Below are 20812 nucleotides of genomic sequence, written 5' to 3'. Positions count from 1 at the left end.
AGCAACATATGCTTCCCTCCAAACAACGTCTATTTCAGGGAAGGCCTTGTTTATTTCAGCAGGACAATGCAAAACCACATACTGCAGCTATAACAACAGCATGGCTTCGTAGAAGAGTCCGGGTGCTAACCTGGCCTGCCTGCAGTCCAGATCTTTCACCTATAGAGAACATTTGGCGCATCATTAAACGAAAAATACGTCAAAGACGACCACGAACTCTTCAGCAGCTGGAAATCTATATAAGGCAAGAATGGGACCAAATTCCAACAGCAAAACTCCAGCAACTCATAGCCTCAATGCCCAGACGTCTTCAAACTGTTTTGAAAAGAAAAGGAGATGCTACACCATGGTAAACATGCCCCGTCCCAACTATTTTGAGACCTGTAGCAGAAATCAAAATTGAAATGAGCTCATTTTGTGCATAAAATTGTAAACTTTCTCAGTTTAAACATTTGCTATGTTATCTATGTTCTATTGTGAATAAAATATTGGCTCATGTGATTTGAAAGTCTTTTAGTTTTCATTTTATTAAAATTTAAAAAACGTCCCAACTTTTCCGGAATTCGGGTTGTATGTTTTATTTCAATGTTACTTACCTTTTTTGTAATTATTTGTGAAATGTAGAAGCAATTTCGTTGTAACATTTTCACAATTTTCACTCCGAAATTGCAAGTAAATTTCACAAGTAATTACAAAGAAATGGCAAGTAACACATTGAATTAAAAATATGCATATCAGTTTTTATATAATAATTTTTGCATTTAGATAATAATTTTAAACCCATTAAATCTGCTGTTTCTGAGATGTTTCTCCTGGGAAAATGTCTCAAATTAGCCAAGAATCCAAAGTCTGCAGCCCAAAGTATTTCAAACATTTCTCATTAAATTCTCCTAAAATCTAATTATCTGCAATCTATATTACTTTTATAGCAGCAAGCATACTGTATGATAACTACTGATCTTGTTGGTTTTTGTTTTTCTATTGGAATTTAAAAAGAAACATCTGAGATTTAATAATAAATATACTGAGATTTAAATGAAGTCTCATAAGCTATAAAAAAACAACGTCTGAGCATTAAAGTCTTCCTTTGAGCTTTGTATAAGATGAATATTTTCTCTCATAAGTCTGTATTACCAGTAACCATTTGCTTGGTTTAACAGTTTAAATTTCTTTCTGATGATCAGTTTTTCTCTTTTCTATAATCATTTTTTGCATTTATATAATCATTTTGTACACAATGGAAAGGGATGAGATATTTGTGAGATTATTACTATTATTTATTTTTTCTGACACATTGATTAGCTGTATGTTTCCTCAGTGGAACACTGCTCTGTGTTTGACCCTACGTGTGATTCAAATATTAACTGTAGACAACAATATTCTCCATGAGAGATAATGACAGGTATGTAAAGTTAGCCATACTTAACTAAACATAGAGCTGTTAGGCAGCTGATACTGCCACTCTGGTGTTGTGAGATACTAAAAGCTATTTTGATGTGTTGACTTACAAATGCATGCGTGCAATGCTTTCATCTGGGCTTAGTTTTTGCTAGCTTTCTCTAGATGTACTTAGCAGTTATGTAACATCTTTAGGTGTCATAGTCACAGAGATTAGCTGCTTTAGATGGTCATATCAGGCCTTGTTAAAGTCTGTACTTTCAAAATAGAGTGTCTTGCCACATAGATTTTCATTAGAAGTGATAAAATAATGAATTTGCATTCTTCCTTGTTTTTGTCTCTGTCACCAAGTTACCAGACTCTCTCTGGTAGCAGAAAGCATTTGCACAATGCTGTTTCTTGGCTGGATTTTGTTTGTGTGGGTGTGTATTTTAGCAATGCTTTCTCTTATCTGCATATCATGCATCATTTACAGGCTTTCTGAGAGACATAATATGGGGTTTCTTCCATCATTCAGGTTTTATACTACTACTCAGAAGCTGTTATTGTGTCTAAACGGCTTGCTATTGTCATCTGCAACGTTACTAGCTGTAGAGAGCCCTAGAAGGGTCAGTCTGCGGGTAACTCCTGTCCTGTTTACTCTCATGAAGAGCTCTGCTTGATTTGGTTCTTGGCTGATGTGGAAACCCAGGATTAAAGATACTGCATGCCAGTCGTGACCAGACCGTATTTAGAGCTGCTGTTGATATTGAACCTTGGTGTGAGAGGATTTAGCATCATTTTATATGTGCTTGTTTTATTTTTTGACTATAGAGGATTTATTTTTTTGCCATGGCTTTTATATGTGATGGAGACTGGGGCTAGTTGTCACAGTTTTTCCAGGGTGGGTTTATTTATAGTCAGTTTCTGTATGAACAAAAAACTTGAAATATTGGCTACAAAAGCTATTGATAATTTCCATTTAACATTAAACTGCAAGAGAAGCTAAAGTCTGATTACCTCTTGGGGCATGTTGTCACATATACAGGGCAAGAAGTTGATACTGATTTGAGAAGAATACCTTTTTTGAAATATGAAATGCTTAAAAAAATAACGCGTGTGTTTTTAATATGTATTATTGGCTCTTTGATGACTTTTCGGCAAAATTTCAGCTGAACATAAAAAATTTTATGAATTATAAAACTTTGTTAATTTGTTTTCACCAGTAGAATCAAATTTGGCGCCATCTGGGGATAGATTTATGCTTCTTCGGTGAGAAATAGTGGTTGTTTAATATTTGATTCAGCTCAATTCACACCTTTTTGACTCATTACTAAATCACACAGCCAAAAGCTGACATTTTTTACATTAAATTTTATGTGTATGTTGTATTAAACAACCCCAAAAATAACTACATTGAGTCAAAATTGACTGAAAAACATACTTCTATTTGAACTGTTCATTGCTGCATAATGTGCATTCCTGCATAATTCATCTTGATTCACATACTATTTAGTCATAAACTTGGCAGTAGCAGTACACTATTGTATTCTTAACATAGCTTGTTTTTTTGATGATGGTGGGAAAAGCCATCTGTGGAAATTTGTTTCCTCCAGCAGCTGCTCTAAAAACAGTTTTGTTTATTCGTTTTCATTGTTTAATTCAGATTTTGTTAGTCTTTAGACTCTAGATGACAGCATTACGGTCTCTGTGATATTGTTAGGCTTCTCTGTGAGTCAGTGGTCTCATTAGATCAGGCCTGTGACAGGCTCAAAGACATAAACACACTTTGTTCTCATCACACTTGTGTTTTTGATGTGTGTGTGTGTGTGTGTGTGTGTGTGTGTGTGTGTGTGTGTGTGTGTGTGTGTGTGATGTCATGGACAAAACAAGCCAGTCATCTGAGAGTGTTTTCAAAGCCAAACTGCGTCTGTTTACAAACATTTGTGACTCATGTTTGCTCAAATTAAAATCGCATTCTTAGTTGTTATACCACAATGCATGGCACAGCCTAGTCAAAGAAAATCCTAAAAAATAATAAATCCCAGTAAACATAACAAAAAGGAAAAATTTTATTATTGCAAAAATGTCAGTTGATAATAATATTTTGCATTTCACAATAAAACTGTTTATTAAATCTAGTACATACTGAGCACCAAACTGGGCACTTATATGTGTTTTTAACATTTACCAAACATGTTTTTCATGAAAGTGACCAGTCTGTCCTTCTGCGTTCACCGAAGTCTGTATTTCTACTGTATTTCACTGTATTTCTATTGAGCGTGAGCCAGAGCACCAGCTCCCTGACCAAAGCCAAAGCCCTTCGGTCCAAAGCTCTTAGCATAGCACCCTGTATAAATAAAATATGAGTAGAAATAGAAATATAAAATAATGTTATTATAAATATAAATACTATGAATATTAAATATAACTAATAAAATAAATAATGCTTTTATAAATATAAATTATAGAAATATAAATAAAGATTAAATAAAGAACATAATTATGAATATAATTTTAAATATACTGTTATAGATATGTAAATAATATGTAAATAATTATAAATATTAAATAAAATAATGTTATTGTAAATATAAATACTAGAAATATAAATCCATGTTAATGTTATTGGAAATATAAATAATTATAGATATTAAATATAAATAATAAATGGAGTTATTAGAACTAAAAATTCTATAAATATTAGTACATTAAATAAATAATATTATTATGACTATAAATTTAAATATTTTGTTATTATATAAATATTATTAGAAAATATAAATAATATAAATATGAAATAAAGAATATTATTTAATATTAATATTAATTGTTTATATTTCTGTTTATTTCTGAACAAATCCTCAGTATCTTAATATCGAATAAACATACCTGTATGCATGATATTTGATACTGACCTTTACAGTAAATCTCTCCATCTTTATCTGCTAGAGTTGTGGACTCCAGACTCTTTCCACATTTTGCGCATCTGAAGCAGCTCTTATGCCAAGACTGAAAGAGGAGAAAAGTAAGGCCCGAAATGTCATTGTTTTCAGTTGTTTGGTTTGTTTTTTTGTCATTGCATGCTGGCTGACTGTACATAAAACATCAGACAAGTTAGGATTAGTCGAGATTTTGTCAGTTTGCAGCATTATTTGGCTTTCACATGAGGGCGAGTTAGGACACAGAGTTATTATGTTTGCGTTAAGACTACTTTGGCAGCCAAGCCAAAACAATTAAGCCTTTTCTCTAAATTAATTCAGTGTATCAAAGTTTTGTTAACCAGTTTGGTTAGGTGTTAAATCCAGGCAAAGTGACTGCATCAAGAAAAAGCAACTCACGTTTCCTCCTCCAACCACCTTCTCTGCCGCATACACGGCGTTTCCACAGCGAGGGCAATCCTCTGAACCGCCGAGCTTCTGAGCGAACTTTGACGTGTTAGGGTTGTTGGTCAGACGATGGGATGTTTGTCTGTGTGACAGATAGAGAACGGCTACTTTAATGCACACTGGTAAAGACACAATGAAAATTAAAACATGCTACTAACCCGGCCGGCTTGATTCCCAGAGCTTCGCCTGTGTCCATGCTAAGCGTTCCCGCTCCTCCACCAAAGCCGTAGCCTTTTGGCCCGTATTTCTTGCCGTAGCAGGACTTGCAGTAGATCTCGTCCTGATGCACAGCTACTGTTGTGCTGTCCAGGTTCTTTCTGCACACCACTGCAGTTAACACAGACCTACATTCATGATCAAGACAATGTTATTATGCATTCGACAATTTGCATAATTGTCTGTGCCAAAGGGGGCCATTCGGGGGCCTTCCACCCCCAAATGATTTAGTGTGCTCCCCTTTCCCCCTGAGGTGTGTTCTATATATTCTATTTTGTATATATATATATATATATATATATATATTGATGCAAACACTGGTGTCTCTGTAAATCTGAGCACAGTTTGAGATCCTGTTGAGCTCTAGACTAGTGGATGCAACTGAGTACTTTTTCTCCGGAGAGACATCTGGAAAAAAACTGAGATATTAAAACAGAACCCTAAACATATACTGTACACTCTACTGTTTGCTAATGTACTATGTAAAGTGTCAGTGAGAGTCATCTACACATAAACATTAATCTGTTCCACAGATCTGCAGTCAGACGCAGAAGATGCACAGCCATAAAAGGCAGAAGAATTCACCGGGATGTTCGTTTGTACAACACCTAATATAGACTCGCTGTTAAACAGGAAAGATTTACCCACTGCTCTGACTTTTATACAAACTCATGCCAGCTTTCTGCTCCGATTAACTATTATTAATGATCCAACAGTTATTACTTGATTTACTAAAATAATTCAAAATAAATAGACTTAGTTTAAGAAAAACTAAAATTACAAAAATAACAGAACAAAATTTTAATAAGTTATAACAAAATATGAATAAAAAATAAAATCAAATAAAACGTCTCTAGGTTACGAATGTAACCCTAGTTCCTAGAAGGAACGAGACGCTGTGTCAAGCGCTTTGGGGAAATGCCTTTGGCAAGATCAACTCTGAATATTGTGTGCAATCTGTTCAATGGAAGGGGACAGACAACAATAAATAAGACTCACAAGACAGACTTTAGACATGCACACACAGAGCGCTTGCTGAAAGACGTAAAGCTGAAGTCAGCTGTGTGGCAGGTGCCTTTATAGCTTCCTGGTCACTACGTCACCCCGCCCGTGACGTCACGCCCTTCCATTGAACAGATTGCACACAATTAGGGCTGGGACAACGTGTCGAGGTCATCGATGACGTCGACGCAAAAAATACGTCGACGCAAAATATGCGCATCGATTCGTCGACCTGTTTTTATTTCTCTAAAAAACGTTTGCAAAACGTTTACCTTATGTGCGCTGAATATACGCGATGGCCGGATCAACATTCTGTCCAACGTTATATAACCAATCCAGGGGTTGTTCTGCATTGATCTTTTTTTACAAAGCCTTATTTGATCGGTGAGTGACAGTGACAGTGTCACAGTGTCTGGGTTGTGTTCCCTGGGTTTCCACTAGGTGTCCTCCTTTCTCACGGTGTCTGTCTCCTTATCACTTCCTTTTCCCTTATTTGGTCACCTTCCTCCTGTTTAGTAATTGATTGTTCCCCACCTGTCTCCTGTTCCCTCATTATCCTTCTGTGTAATTTCCTTGATTTATGGAGTCCTTGTTTAATGTTCCTTGTTGAATGTGAATTCATGTCCGTCAGTTCTTGCCCTTGCCTTGTCTTCTTGTTTGGTTTATGTTATGTTTGGATATTCTGGTTTTGACCCTGCCTGGACTGTTTACCCCTTTGGATTACCCTTCAAATAAAGGACTTACCTGCAATTGGTTCCCTCTCCTGTGTTATCTGTAACACCGTACGTGACAGAAGGACTCCGTCATGCAAGGAACCAGCGGTATGTCTTTTTCCCGCTCCCCAGCCAGGATGGCGGAGCGGAGGGCGAAGTATCTGAAGTTGATCGCCCTCCGCCAAGAGGGCAATGAGGTGGGTGCCCTGGCACAGGTGTTCTGGTCCCTGGCCGAGGGCATGGGATACAATGACGCAGCCCTTAAAGATTATTTTAACAGCGGGCTGGATGATCCAGTTTCTCAGGAGGAGATGGCGCATTTAGAAACTTTGGAGTTCTGGGAGTTTGTGTACTATTTGCAGCATCGGCTTCTGTGGGATACCCCAGCCACTCCTGTCTCTTCCGGCGGGGGGTTTTCAGCCCAGCACCACTGCCCAGGATGGCAACCAGCCAAGCGCCACAACCCAAGATGGCCGCCAGTCCAGCACCACTGCCCAGGATGGCTACCAGCCAAGCGCCACAGCCCAAGATGGCCGTCAGCCCAGCGCCACAGCACAAGATGGCCATCAGTCCAGCGCCACAGCACAAGATGGCCGCTAACCCAGCGCCAATGCCCAAGTTGGCCACCGGTCCAGCGCCACAGTACAAGATGGCCGCCAGCCCAGCGCCAATGCCCACATTGGCCACCGGTTCAGCGCCCCCCAGATGGCCGCCAGCCCAGCACCACAGTACAAGATGGCCGCCTGTCCAGAGTCATGGCCCAAGATGGCTACTTGCCCAGCGCCGCTGCACAGGATGAGAGTCTCAGCTGACCCTCCGGAGTCGAGTCAGGTTCCAGTTGACCCTCCAGAGTCGAGTCAGGTGCCAGTGGACCCTCCGGAGTCGAGTCAGGTGCCAGTGGACCCTCCAGAGTCGAGTCAGGTGCCAGTGGACCCTCCGGAGTCGAGTCAGGTTCCAGTGGCCCCTTCAGAGTCGAGTCAGGTGCCAGTGGACCCTCCAGAGTCGAGTCAGGTGCCAGTGGACCCTCCAGAGTCGAGTCAGGTGCCAGTGGACCCTCCAGAGTCGAGTCAGGTGCCAGTGGACCCTCCAGAGTCGAGTCAGGTGCCAGTGGACCCTCCAGAGTCGAGTCAGGTGCCAGTGGACCCTCCAGAGTCGAGTCAGGTGATTGTTGAATTTTCAGAGTTGAGTGAGGTTCCGGTTGACCTTCCAGAGGCTAGTCAGGTGCTTGTGGACCCTCCAGATTCAGGGCCAGTCACCGATGACCTTCCAGAGTCAGGGCTAGTCACCGATGACCTTCCAGAGTCAGGGCTAGTCACCGATGACCTTCCAGAGTCACGTGCGCTCGCGCACTCACAGTCTTCAAACTACACGAGCGCTGTCTTGCTCTCTCTCTCTCTCTCTCTCTCTCTCCCCCTCCCTCCCTCGTGCATATTAACCAAAATCATTAGACACGATAGAAAAAGGGCGGAACGCCAAAATTTCACGTGGAGCATTCGGAGATTTTTTTTTCACCATGACAGGCTGCTGGCTCCCACTGTTAATTTTTTTTTTTTTTTTGGAAAAGCACTCTCTGTATTAGCTTAAAGCCCTCAAGTTTACATTTACATACTGTATTTTTTCAATTGCTCTAAACAAGTATTTTGGGTGACCTTTTTTATTGAATGCTAGACATCAAGTTGTTGTTATTTTCATCTGAAATAACTTCTTTTTTCAGTAAGCTAGCCCTATGTGTTCAGTAAGCTTGTTTCAGTAAGCTATGTGTTTTCAAGGTTTCAAGGTTTCAAGGTTTTATTGAATGCTATCTCTATACAAGTGCAAAGTAATGCATTCTTAGTCAGTCTTTTATTGTGTAATTTTAAGAGCAATAAACATATATTGCAATGTTAAGGAATTGATGTTTTTTTCATTCAGATATGTAAATCAACATGTATAAATTGTTAGTAGTCAATTAATGGGGAGATAATCGAAATCAAATCGGTCTGAAAAAATTAATCGTTAGATTAATCAATGCATCGGAAAAAAAAATAATCGCTAGATTAATCGTTTAAAAAATAATCGTTTATCCCAGCCCTACACACAATATTCAGAGTTGATCTTGCCAAAGGCGTTTCCCCAAATCGCTTGACGCAGCTCGAGTTCCTGAAGAGGAACCTTTGTCCTTAGTTCGGAGGTTCAGACTATGAATGATTCATTTGTATATTTCTGGGTAATTATAGTTAAATAAAACCATTAAAAATAGTTGAAACAAATAAATAATATAGAAAAGGTACTACTATAATAGTTTTTTTTATTTTATTTTTTTTATAAATGAAATCCATGGCATTTGTGGAGATTTGTGCCCGAACCAGAACAAACTCTATAATGAAATAAACATTTTCCTTGGGTTGGTGTCATGCTATCACATTCACAGCTGTCAGTTTTGTTCAAAAACATTATACTATATTTTCCATTTTATATATATATATATATATATATATATATATATATGTATGAATAATTTTTCAGTTTTCCGACTAACACCCTCTCTCTGCAGGACAAACCCTCACCACCCATTTCCACACAGAGAATCTCATGCTCACATGCACATCCTTTCTGAGTAAACTGCTCCATTACAGCAGTGGAGGTGTCAGGTGAAAGTCTATGTGTCGATATGTGTCTGTCTCTAATAGATTTCCCTGCTTGAGCTCGAACATCTGCTGCCATCTCTCACGATAGTTCACATATTGTGCTGTGAATACAGAGCATCAGTAACAGACAGTCACAGCAGGTCTCAGGTCAGCTGTGTGTGTGTGTGTGTGTGTGTGTGTTTGTGTGTGTGTGTGTGTGTGTGTGTGTGTGTGTGTGACTTACTGCACAGAAAGCAGGACTTGTGGAAGCTTTGTCCTTCACACTGAACCTCCTCTGCGAAATACACAGTCTTCTTACAACAGCCACACTTGTTTCCTCCTCCCAGCGGCATCCTGACAGCATTAAAAGACATGAAAACATGGAGAAATTACAGACAGACAAAAACAGACATTAAAACATGCACAGATACTTCACAAATGCACCTTAGGCCTTATTGCATTTGTATACGCACAATAAATTTTTGTCATTTCTGTTGTGGATTTTATGTGTTTTCAGTTTCAGTTTTCTTCATTACTAGGTAAATTCTAAAATGATAAAGCATCATTTGTCATTGCCATTGTTTTTATATAATCCAAATGGCAACATACTGGTTTTTGGAAGTCATGGAAGATTCTGGAAACTTTATTGTAAAGTGTTACACTGTAAGTCTGATATCAAACCAGGATAAAGAGTCAAAACAAAGCATTCTGTCTTTCCTACTGTTACAAAAACTTTATTTTATGAAGAGTAATGGTTTAAAGACCTTACCTGCGGTGATAGTTTGTCTGGTAGAAGATCACGGAGAGTCTGAGTCCTCAAATGAGTCCAGAGAGGATGAGACAGATGAAGAGATGAGGAGAGGGAGGGAAAACAGATGCAGAACATGACAAAGGAAGAGAGAGAGAGACAGAGAGAGAGAGAGAGACAGAGAGAGAGAGACTCATTTTTAACCTATCCGGCTGTATTTAAATCACTATTTGATAGTTTTCTTTTCAAATGATGTCTGATCTTTTCAGAATTGTAATGCTTTCAGGAAGACATGCAGTGTTGTAGTGACCCATTAAATGTTTGTACAAGTGTTTTAACCTTAAACGGTGTTTGTTAGGAACACTGCAGTCCCTCACCCTCCTCACACCAAACACAATGTAACTCAGCTGGACCTGCTGCTGGATCCCAAAACCCAGATCTCGTAAGGAAATGAGAAGCAGAAGATGGTCAGCTAGTTAGTTAGTTAGCTGGTTAAGAAATAAAGCAGATCAAGCTTTATTTAAAAGTAGATCAAGCAGATTAAAGCTTTTAAAGAATCGAGCCGGGGTGCATTTCCCAAAAGCATTGTTAGCCAATCATGATCACAAGTTCTGCTAAACGCTACTGTAACGACAAAACTTCTGACTACACTTGCTTGCTTTGTGGAAATTAACTACTGATTAGTTAAGAAATAATATTAGAAATAAACTAGTAAGTTAGTTAGTTAGAAATAAAGCTGTTTTAGTTAAACCTAGTTAAAGTGGTTAGTTTAAGTTTGATTTTAAGAAATCAGATAAGATGGGACATGAAGCAGATTAGAAAGTAATGAAATAAAGTTAGTTAGCTAGTAGTAAGTTATATGGTTATGAAATAAAGCAGATTAGTTAGGAAATAAATCAGCTTAGTAAAGAAACTAAACTAGTTAGCTACTAGTCAGTTACTAAATAAAGCAGAGTAAAGATAAAAGATAAATGTTTGTTAGTTGGACATTTGTCTGGATTTGTCATGTCATGGGCAAATCATAATGACATATAAGTAGCATGGTAGTATGGTACTATTCATGCAAAATAATCTTACAGTAGCAGTAAATTACCATGAAATGCAGATGGTAATCAAATTTTAAAGTATCAACGTTTTACCATGGTACCACATTCCTCTTTTTAAATGTGACACTAATTTAACTCCAGTTTCTTATGTGTTGCATGTTCACAGCAGCACATGGATATTACAGCACACATCTTCTGTCTCTGCCAAGAGATGGTGCTGTTCTTTCGGCATGGATTCATCCGATCCAATGACTTCCTTCAATTGTCGATGCAAAGAGGGTGTTGAAAACTGATCCCTAGCCTTGAGACTGAGGAAAGCTTAAGCTCTGCTTCACTTCTGTGTGTTACACAGAAGCTTTTTTATATACCTCTCTCCTCTGGACATCTGCATGAGTGTGTGACCAATGCATTAATCCACCATTGGAGAAACAGGAGTCCAGGATAGGAAGGTTTTCATGTAAATCTGAGCACATGTTCAGGCCTGAAAGAGAGAGAGAAGTTTATATGATGAATGAATGTGCTGCTGCCTAATTTATTTAGAATTTTGGCCTGTATAATGATGTTAGTGGCTCTGCATCAGCATCTGTGAGTAAATTATTATTTTATATTCAGTAGTGCATTAATTTCCATTTGTTTAATTAAGCTGCTTGTTTGTAAAGCTGTTAAATCATATGCAATCAGTCATTTAGATTCTGTTAATCACCAAAATAATTAAGTCAGAAGTTAAATTTAATTTGAACTGATTTTAATTGATGGCTTGTTGAACTGGAATTAATTCACAAAGTAAAGGTAAAAATGTAATATGTGATTTTATATAGTTCTGTAAGTATGATGGCCATAGTTGAGTGGCTTAAAGGGATAATTCACCAAAAAAATTTAAATTCATCATTTATTCACCCTCATGTTGTTTGAAATGGTTATTAGGACTTTGATTTTGTTGTCTTCATCACACAAAGCTATTGAATTGCTTTGGAGGACTACAATCAGAGCCGGATTATCCATAAGGGCACTTGGGCCAGTGCCCAGGGGCACCAACCATTCACAACAACTAAGGGGGCACCACATGACACAAGCTTTAAAAATATTTTTTGTAAATTGTTTTATTAGTAACTTGAAATTCTTGAAAGACCATACATAACTCGTTTATGAACACTAACTTAACAACAACAACAATAATAATAAATTATAAATAAATAAAGATTACTTGACCACTATCAGTCCCCCCCTTCCGTCCCCAATCTGTCAGAGTTGAGTTGGTCCACAACAAGTACGCGCAAATGTGTAATTTTTTTAATGGCTACAGAAAATGAATCAAAATGGACAGACGTCAATTGAGTGGTTTTGGAAAAAGAAAGTTAAAGAAAGACAAAGACGCTAGACGTTTAGCTACAATTCAAAATGTTCCAGGGATCGAAAGTTTTTTTTTAAAAACGAGTGAAGAATGAGCTCAGGACGACAATGACACAGAAGCGATTGACTGCACTCTCCCTGTTTACCATTGAAGTTAAAGTTGAAACATTACCGTCTCCAGCCGCGAGAGGGCGCTCTATGCTGCTCAGTGCTCCTGTAGTCTACTACTGAAAGCATAGAGCGCCCTCTCGCGGCTGGAGACGGTAATGTTTTCTCTTGGTTCTTGATTCTAAATAAATGAGACTTATAGTGTAGTGCGACTTATATATGTCATGTCATGACGTTAATAAATTACATTTGAGAAATCACCTTAATTATGTCTGAAGCGGGGGGTGGGGGATTGGGGGGTTGGGGGGGGGGGGGTTATACTGCCCAGGGGCACCGCATCTTAATACGGCCCTGACTACAATATAGTCCTTATGCTGTATGGTTATCACACTTTTTGGTCTTTTCAGAGCACTGACTGGACATCTGCATTTGTGTTTCACAAAAAAGTAGGCTAAGTCATTTGGGTTTAGAATGACATAAGGATAAGTAAATTATGACAGATAGTTCATTTTTGGGTGAACTGTCCCTTTAAGAGGAAATTGATTTGAGATTTGTTGTATTCATTTGGGTCACTTACATGTCAGTCAGTAATGTTTTGCATGTGTCTTGCACAGCTATGCATGAATATTAGACTCTTTGTCCTTGCCAAGTAACAAATAAAAGTAAATATTGGTCTATGCGCCGACGAGGGCGCGCTCACGCTTATAAACTGACTTCATATATACAGTATGTAGCGCGAGCTGCACGACACACCCTTTTTTTGGCTCTGGCTTTTTGGGGCTCACTATAATTATGACTGTGGTCTTAAAGTAATAATCCCAGTTAAAGTGCATTAGCTGAGTAAATGCAACCCGTCTGATGTGAAACAGGTCAGTGTGTGATGTAGATGGAGCATCACTCCATCATGCTCAGATTAGATTCAGGAAAGCATGATCATAAACGAGCAATGCGGCTCAAACTCGAGCCTGTCTGCAGAGAAACATATAACCCAGCTCACACTGATGGATGACACTTTATTCATTGCCTTCATCATCATCAAGGTAATCATAATCATCATTTTAATAGTAATAATGATAATACAATTCATATCAAGGCATACTTAAAAGAGGCATACTTATAAGATAATACAATGATAATAAAATTCATATAAAGGCATACTTATAAGAGGCATACGTACAAGGCATACGACTCGCAATCGAAGGGTTGTGAGTTCGAGTCCCGGGCCGACGGGAATTGTAGGTGGGGGGAGTGCATGCACAGTGCTCTCTCCACCTTCAATACCACAACTGATGTGCCCTTGAGCAAGGCATTGAACCCCCAACTTCTCCCTGGGCGCCGCAGCGTAAATGATGCCCACTGCTCCGGGTGTGTGTTCACAGTGTGTGTGCACTTTGGATGGGTTAAAAGCAGAGCATGAATTCACGTCTTAATGTCAAATTAATGTCAAAATTTGAGCTAAGTCATAATTGTGAGATAAAAAGCTATAGATAAGAAATTATGAGATAGTTAATTATGAGTCAGTTACATTGAAACAAAGTAAAAATGTATATATTAGGTTATTATTATGAAATAAAATGTCTAAATAATGAGATACTAAGTCATAATTATGACAAAAAGTCATAGTTTTTAAAATTGAAAACTATTATGAAATATGTGGACGTTTAGTGTAATAATTTTTAAGATAATTCTGATTTACCAAAGCATTTTTTTTTATGTGGTGGAAATGCGCTTAATATCTAGTCTCTCATAATAACTAGTTACTCCTTGACGGTTTTTCTTCTGAAAGAAATAGCTTACACCAGTTTGCTCCAGCTTTAGTTCCAAGCTGGTTTAAACTGGTTTTAGGCACAACAGCTTTACTAGTGCAGTCATAATGGACAACCAGACAAAAGCAGTATACCAAGACTACCCTGCAAACCAGTATGTGATGGCTGAACTAGTAAACTGGCTAAAACAGTTAATCTATGTTTGTTTTCAGCAGGTTGGTGGTGTATGACTAAGTAACAGTGATAAAAAGTAATTCAACATTAAAAATTCAAATGTGTCCTCACTCAGAATGACTGTCAGATTTATGCCATCTGACAGGATCCTGCCGTTCCCTTCACTTTAACAGCACTACCCTCTGAGAAATACAGTGTGAGTTTCAGGAATGAAAAATGAGCAACAAATGTGGCCACTTACAGTAAGAGTTATGTCATTTATAATGTACTTTAAAGACTTTTAGAGAAAGGAACAGTTTAATGATCTGAAAAATCCAACGTGATCCATTTAAATCTGAACCAAACGTGGCCTAGGAGATCTAGACATGCCTGTAGAATCCATATCCACTGCTGGCCCTCGGTGTAGGTCTATACCTCTGTTCAGGCTTAGGTAAAAATATCCATTCAACCTAGACATACGGCAGTAATAAAGCTTGGATGTTTTACTTAGTATCTTGTATGCAACTAACAAGACTGTCTGTCTAAGCGGGACCTGTGACGTTCCCCTGTAAGTCAGTGTATCTCTGTCATCCGTTTCTCCAGTATAGTAAGTAAGTAAGTTGGTTAACAATGAAATTAGTTACATACATGTTATGTTAGCACAGCCTGGAGACTGTTATATTGTTTTTGGGATGTAAATATGCAGGGATCCCAATGCTAAACTAAATCCGCACTTACAAGCATTAGATGGATCATGTTTATGCGGCTGGCTGCACTTCGGGTTTTGACTGAGAGCTGGATTTGCACGGGGCAGAAATCCCATGATATTAACATGTCATCCTTTTTTTGCTTGTAATTTGGTGTTTTAAAAGCCACAGGCAATATTAGGGTGACATCAGCACACTGGTATGTTGTGATGTCGTGATGCCATGATGTCATACAGTTATTGAGCATCTAGATGTTGCTAACAGTTCAACCCTTTCATAAAAATGTCTAACGTTTTTTAATTAGTACTTTTTAATTAGTAATTTAGTAATTTTAATGGTACTTCATTATTTATTTTCTGTTATTTTTGTCCTGTAGCTGTATATTTATGTGAAATATAAATGTATGTATTTATTTTGCTTGTTTTTTTTATTTTTGTACTACCAATATTGTGTATTATTTGTGTACTATTATAGTATTTAATAATATTTTGAATGAGCTTTTATTTGTATGTTTTTAATTTACAATTTTTTCATTTAGATTTTAGTAAACATTTTAAGTAATTTTGTTTTGTGCTTTTGTAATTATTAGTACATTTTGTTATTGTTTAAATATTACTTTATAGTGTAAATAAGTTTTTTATTTAATGTTTACAGGTTTTTTTGTACTGTTTTTTTTAGGCAAGACAAGATTTTTCATCTTATATTCATATTAATGCACATTATATTATCATTTTGTTTCAGCTTTTTTCAGTTACTGAAAGTTATTTATAATCAAATTACACTTCAAAGGTGGCACATAAGTGTGCTTTAGATGTCTTTACACATGCTGTTCAATGCTGCTCAGCTTAATCCTGCATAAACGTATTTAATTAGTCTGGCTGTTGTGTGCCATTGTGACTTTTCACTGAACTTTGAGCAGGAACAGAGCAGCCTTAACTCGACTGTGTAAAGCCACCTTTTATTTGGCACATTGCATTCTGGGATTGCAGAAAGGGTGAATGCAATGCCACCTTAGCATTTGGCATCTTGAATCATCATAGCACATTGTGCTGCCTTGTTTTTGTACCAGCCTTCAGTTTGTCTGTGATGCTTTAAATGCTGTTCAGGTAGGCAGTATACTTGGATTTGGAACAGAACTAAATAGACTTCCATTGCGCATGACCTCAGGGAGCGGCGTAATGTAATACTAGTCTATATATTCTATATATTCCATCAAACAAGATGTTTAAATGTGTAGTAAGGTCATAAGGCTTTATCATCTTCGAGGTGAAGTAGGAATTGTATTTCGATTTACAGAGCCCCTCAGGAAATGTCCTTTACAAATGAACACATGATGTTTATTGACATTTTGATATTTTAAGGCCAGTAATTACATTCCCTTTTGCAATATAATATAATTCCAGAAAATAATGTGGAAATCCCATACAAATACAGTGTTACACCATTCTCAACATTCAAGGTGTTTTTCGGTAGCTGAGGGAATTTGGTGTCGTTGCCCATTTATTTATTATTTTCCTGTTGGTTTTATCTAATAATATCAAGCCATTAAAGTCTCTGGACTCTGTTGGTTTCAGGACGCTGGTAAAGCTACTCAAGTCTTCCACAATGTTGGTTTTAAACCCTGAGCCCGTCCCTAGTTGTTAGATGAATCATGGAGAGGAAAAGTTGAGTCGTGGATTAAAGCATGAGCTGATCTCTCATGAAGCCTTTCATAAACCTCTAGGCTGATCTGAAAGGTTGTGTAGTTTATAGGCTTTAATAACCAATGTAACTTTAAATTTTCTGTCTTAAATATCTCTTTAGTATTGAACATTTTCAGCACTAAACTAAATTTGTACAAAACTCACTGCCATAATGATAGGATGATCTAAGTGAAGACGCAAACAATAATAATAAAAAAAAAACATACGCTCTAGACATACGCTCTCAAAAAACAAAAAACAAAACAAAAAACTATATATTAATTTAGTCCAAGTCCACTAGATTCATATGATTACTACAACAGCTTTACACTTGTTAAAACTTACCAGACTGTAATGCTGTTGCCAGTTGTATCAGTATGAGGTTTTCACTGCAGTTAACAAGCCGGATATGAGGTTCCTCTATTATTTTCATCCTTTATAATATGATTTTTATCTTACAGGTTTGTAAAGCTACGAGTCTTGATCTTGTGGTCTCGGTCTTGTGTCTTGAGACCACATGAACTTGGCTTTCATCTGAGTTTCAAGCCATCAACTGAGACCCTATGGAAGCATATGGGTAGCAATATTCAATTTGGAATGTATGCAAAATGACAATGCAATATGTAAAATGGCAATGCATTTCTGTATTTACATTTACATTTTCCAATACATTTGTGCAACGTTTGGTGCAAAATGAAAATGAAAATTACATAATTTTCATTTGCCATTTCACACACTAGTTTTATAATATGTCAAATGAATACTAATTTTAACGCTTTATAAGTTGCAAAATTAAAATTGAAATGTATTACAGAAATGATTAGATATGTATAACATGTTCAAGCAAAAACTGTTGCAAAATTATCATTCAAACGCTATTTTTCTTAATTGCATTAACACTCACAGTCAAGACACTTACGATTGCATTTTCATTCAATGTCCCGCAATAAATGTAGCAAAATTCAATGTGCACATTGAAAGTGCATTCCGAGCCGATCACGTCTCCGCCACCTCGCGCCACGTCAATCGCTGCGTGAACAAGGCGGGGCTTGCAGAAGGTCAAGAGACTCAATACTCAAGAAGAGGATTCAAGTGAGAGAACATGGACAAGACAGTTGTTCAGTGTACTTTTTGATCATTTCAGTTTATGGCTTCAATATTTCATTCGTACTTGTGGGCGGAGCTGAATCGCTGCTTTCATCTGATTGGTTGAATCGCTTCGCCTTCAGCTCGGTCTTTTCATTCTTTCAGACAGAATAAGAGTCAGTGCAAGTGCGACACTGTAATGCCTGAAACCACCGCTCACTGACTTTGCTGTTAATTAGCATATATTTGAATCAGATATAGCAGGGCACATAATTCGTGCTGCTGAGACCTGCAAATTATTTCTAGGTTGTAGTATTGTATGAATATTAATACAGCGAAAACACTGATAAATACAGTGCAAATAGTTCTGTCTCTTTGGATAAAAGTAAAGTGGAAATAAAAATCAATAATAGATATTTTAAGTCATAAGGCACTAGATATGTGTGTGTGACATTAATAAATAATTGTGAAAATTAATATAGTTACATTTCTTATATAAATGAGTAATATTCATTTTATTACATACTAAATTGAATGATGTTTCTCTTTTTAGTCTTCTTTGTTGGGCTTGAGAAAGACAACATATATTTACCATATTTTCCGGACTATAAGTCGCACTTCTTTTCATAGTTTGGCTGGTCCTGCGACTTACAGTCAGGTGAGACTTATTTATCAAAATTAATTTGACATGAACCAAGAGAAATGAACCAAGCTCTACAGCCTACAGCCGCGAGAGAGCGCTCTATGCTGCTCAGTGCTTCTGTAGTCTAAACTGAAAACATAGAGCGCCCTCTCGCGGCTGTAGACGGGAATGTTTTCTCTTGGTTCTGAATAAATGCGACTTAGTCCATTGCGACTTATATATGTTTTTTTCCTCGTCATGACGTATTTTTGGACTGATGCAACTTATACTTAGGTGTGACTTATAGTCCGAAAAATACTGGTAACATTATTATTATTATTTATTATGAGAGTAATTGACACAGACTAGAACTTTAATGTTTCACCAAATTCAGCTCAGATCTTCAGACTCGTCTGACTCGCGATGCTGTACAAGGGGCCATTCATATACCGCGTCTTTTGCGCGCTCAAGCTCGTTATTTCCAATGTAGGCGCGCTGTATGCACGCTCATAATGGAAGCGACGCGGTCGTGACGCGCACGCGGTGCGACGCGCTCGTTTTTTCCAGGCGCGTCCGCACCGCATCGAGTTAAAAACATCTCAACTTTTCAGAATGCCGCAAGCGCACCGCGGGTCATGTGACAAGAACTAACCAATCAGCTTCATCCTTTCCCGTAACAACGTTGAAAGCTCAGCCAAGATGAAGGAAGAGCTGATCATAGCTGTATATGGATTGCCATTTTTAAATAAATTTAGTAGCAGAGCTACTGCAAGTGATTTTTAGTGCTGCAAATCCATTTATCCTTTGCTGAAATTTCCGCGTCTTCATGGAGAGAGCAGGTCATGGTTGCTTAGCAACAGCAGACGCCTCTGGAACACAACTGCCCGAGCGTTTTGGAAAGAAGGAGAAAGCGGCGCGCCTAGCATTTTCCACGTGTTTTTAGGCGCGATATGTGAACGGCCCCTAACTGGCCAGACAAAAAATCCTATTTAATTTTATTTCATAATTGTAACTATATTTATTTCCACTTCACTGTTATCCAAGGAAACAGAACTATTTGCACTGTTTTTATCAGTGGGACAATATTTATACAATACTATAACCTAGAAATAATTTAACGGGGTCTCTTGCAAGTCGCAGCAGCCCGAATTTATGTGCCCAGCTACATCTGATTCAAATATTATGCTAATTAACAGTGAGTGGTGGTTTCAGACATTACAGTGCTTCACTCGCACTGACTCTTATTCTGTCTGAAAGAATGAAAAGACCGAGCTGAAGGCGGAGCGATTCGACCAATCAGATGAAAGCAGCGTTTCAGCTCCGCCCACAAGTGCGAATGAAATATTGAAGCCATAAACCGAAATGATCAAAAAGTACACGCACCATCTGTCTTGTCCATGTTCTCTCACTTGAATCCTCTTTTTGAGTCTTGAGTCTCTTGACCTTCTGCAAGCCCCGCCTTGTTCACGCAGTGATTGACGTGGCGCGAGGGGGCGAAGACGTGATCGGCTCGGAATGCATTTTCAATGTGCACATTGAATTTTGCTACATTCATTGCGGGACATTGAATGAAAATTCAATCGTAAGTGTCTTGACTGTTAGCATTAATGCAATTAAGAAAAATAGCATTTGAATGATAATTTTGCCACAGATTTTGCTTGAACATATTATACATATCTAATCATGTTTGTAATACATTTTCATTTTAATTTTGCAACTTATAAAGCGTTAAAATTTGTATTCATTTTACATATTAAAACTAGTGTGTGAAATGGCAAATGAAAATTATGTAATTTCATTTTCATTTTGCACCATATGTTGCACAAATGTATTGGAAAATGTAAATATAAACACAGAAATGCATTGCCATTTTACACATTACATTCCAAATTGAATATCGCTACCCATATGCTTCCATAAGACCCAGACCACAGTCTGTCTTCAGTGTGCTAAAGGTGATTATAACCTCAACCACTAGTTGGCGCAGTATCTTTACCATTGTGCTTTGTGTTTGAGATGAAGGCTGCTTTTGAATCTCTCTTTTCAAGCCTTTACAGTGAACATTCTGGTTCTTGTTTTGGATCTGGATTCATGTAGTTTTATGATTTTTTTCTGAAATATTGATTAAGAAGAATATTATTTGTATGCAGTGTGGACTGTAGGTTCAAATGGCTCACATGAAGATGAACCTTGAGAATCTGAGCTTTAATGACGTCATCAGAGTGGAGAGTATTTTCTTTT

At 37.7% G+C, this 20812-nt stretch overlaps 1 protein-coding gene across 1 annotated transcript; it reads right to left on the bottom strand.

The window, feature by feature from the left end:
• Positions 1-3436: 3436 nt before the first annotated feature.
• Positions 3437-10168, bottom strand: LOC132151517 (cysteine and glycine-rich protein 1-like). The gene is made up of 6 exons (XM_059559671.1): positions 10073-10168; positions 9548-9657; positions 4925-5093; positions 4719-4848; positions 4296-4389; positions 3437-3727 (listed from the first exon to the last, which is right to left on the bottom strand). Exons 2-6 carry the CDS (start codon positions 9654-9656, stop codon positions 3651-3653), a joined length of 579 nt encoding a protein of 192 aa, XP_059415654.1. The 5' UTR covers position 9657; positions 10073-10168; the 3' UTR covers positions 3437-3650.
• Positions 10169-20812: the final 10644 nt, after the last annotated feature.

Source organism: Carassius carassius, chromosome 10 (assembly GCF_963082965.1).
Source record: "Carassius carassius chromosome 10, fCarCar2.1, whole genome shotgun sequence".
Classification (NCBI taxonomy): domain Eukaryota; kingdom Metazoa; phylum Chordata; class Actinopteri; order Cypriniformes; family Cyprinidae; genus Carassius; species Carassius carassius.
Note: the sequence above shows the minus strand (reverse complement) of the source record. Positions and strands in the feature narration are given on the sequence as shown.

Bases quoted from the DNA above. Each gene is read 5' to 3' on its own strand.
- LOC132151517 (XM_059559671.1), bottom strand. From the start codon at position 9,656: ATGCCGCTGGGAGGAGGAAACAAGTGTGGCTGTTGTAAGAAGACTGTG. The intron at 4,390-4,718 runs GTGAGTTGCTTT...CTCCTCTTTCAG, and splicing joins AGGTGGTTGGAGGAGGAAAC to TCTTGGCATAAGAGCTGCTT. The intron at 3,728-4,295 runs GTCAGTATCAAA...TTATTTATACAG, and splicing joins TGGAGAGATTTACTGTAAAG to GGTGCTATGCTAAGAGCTTT.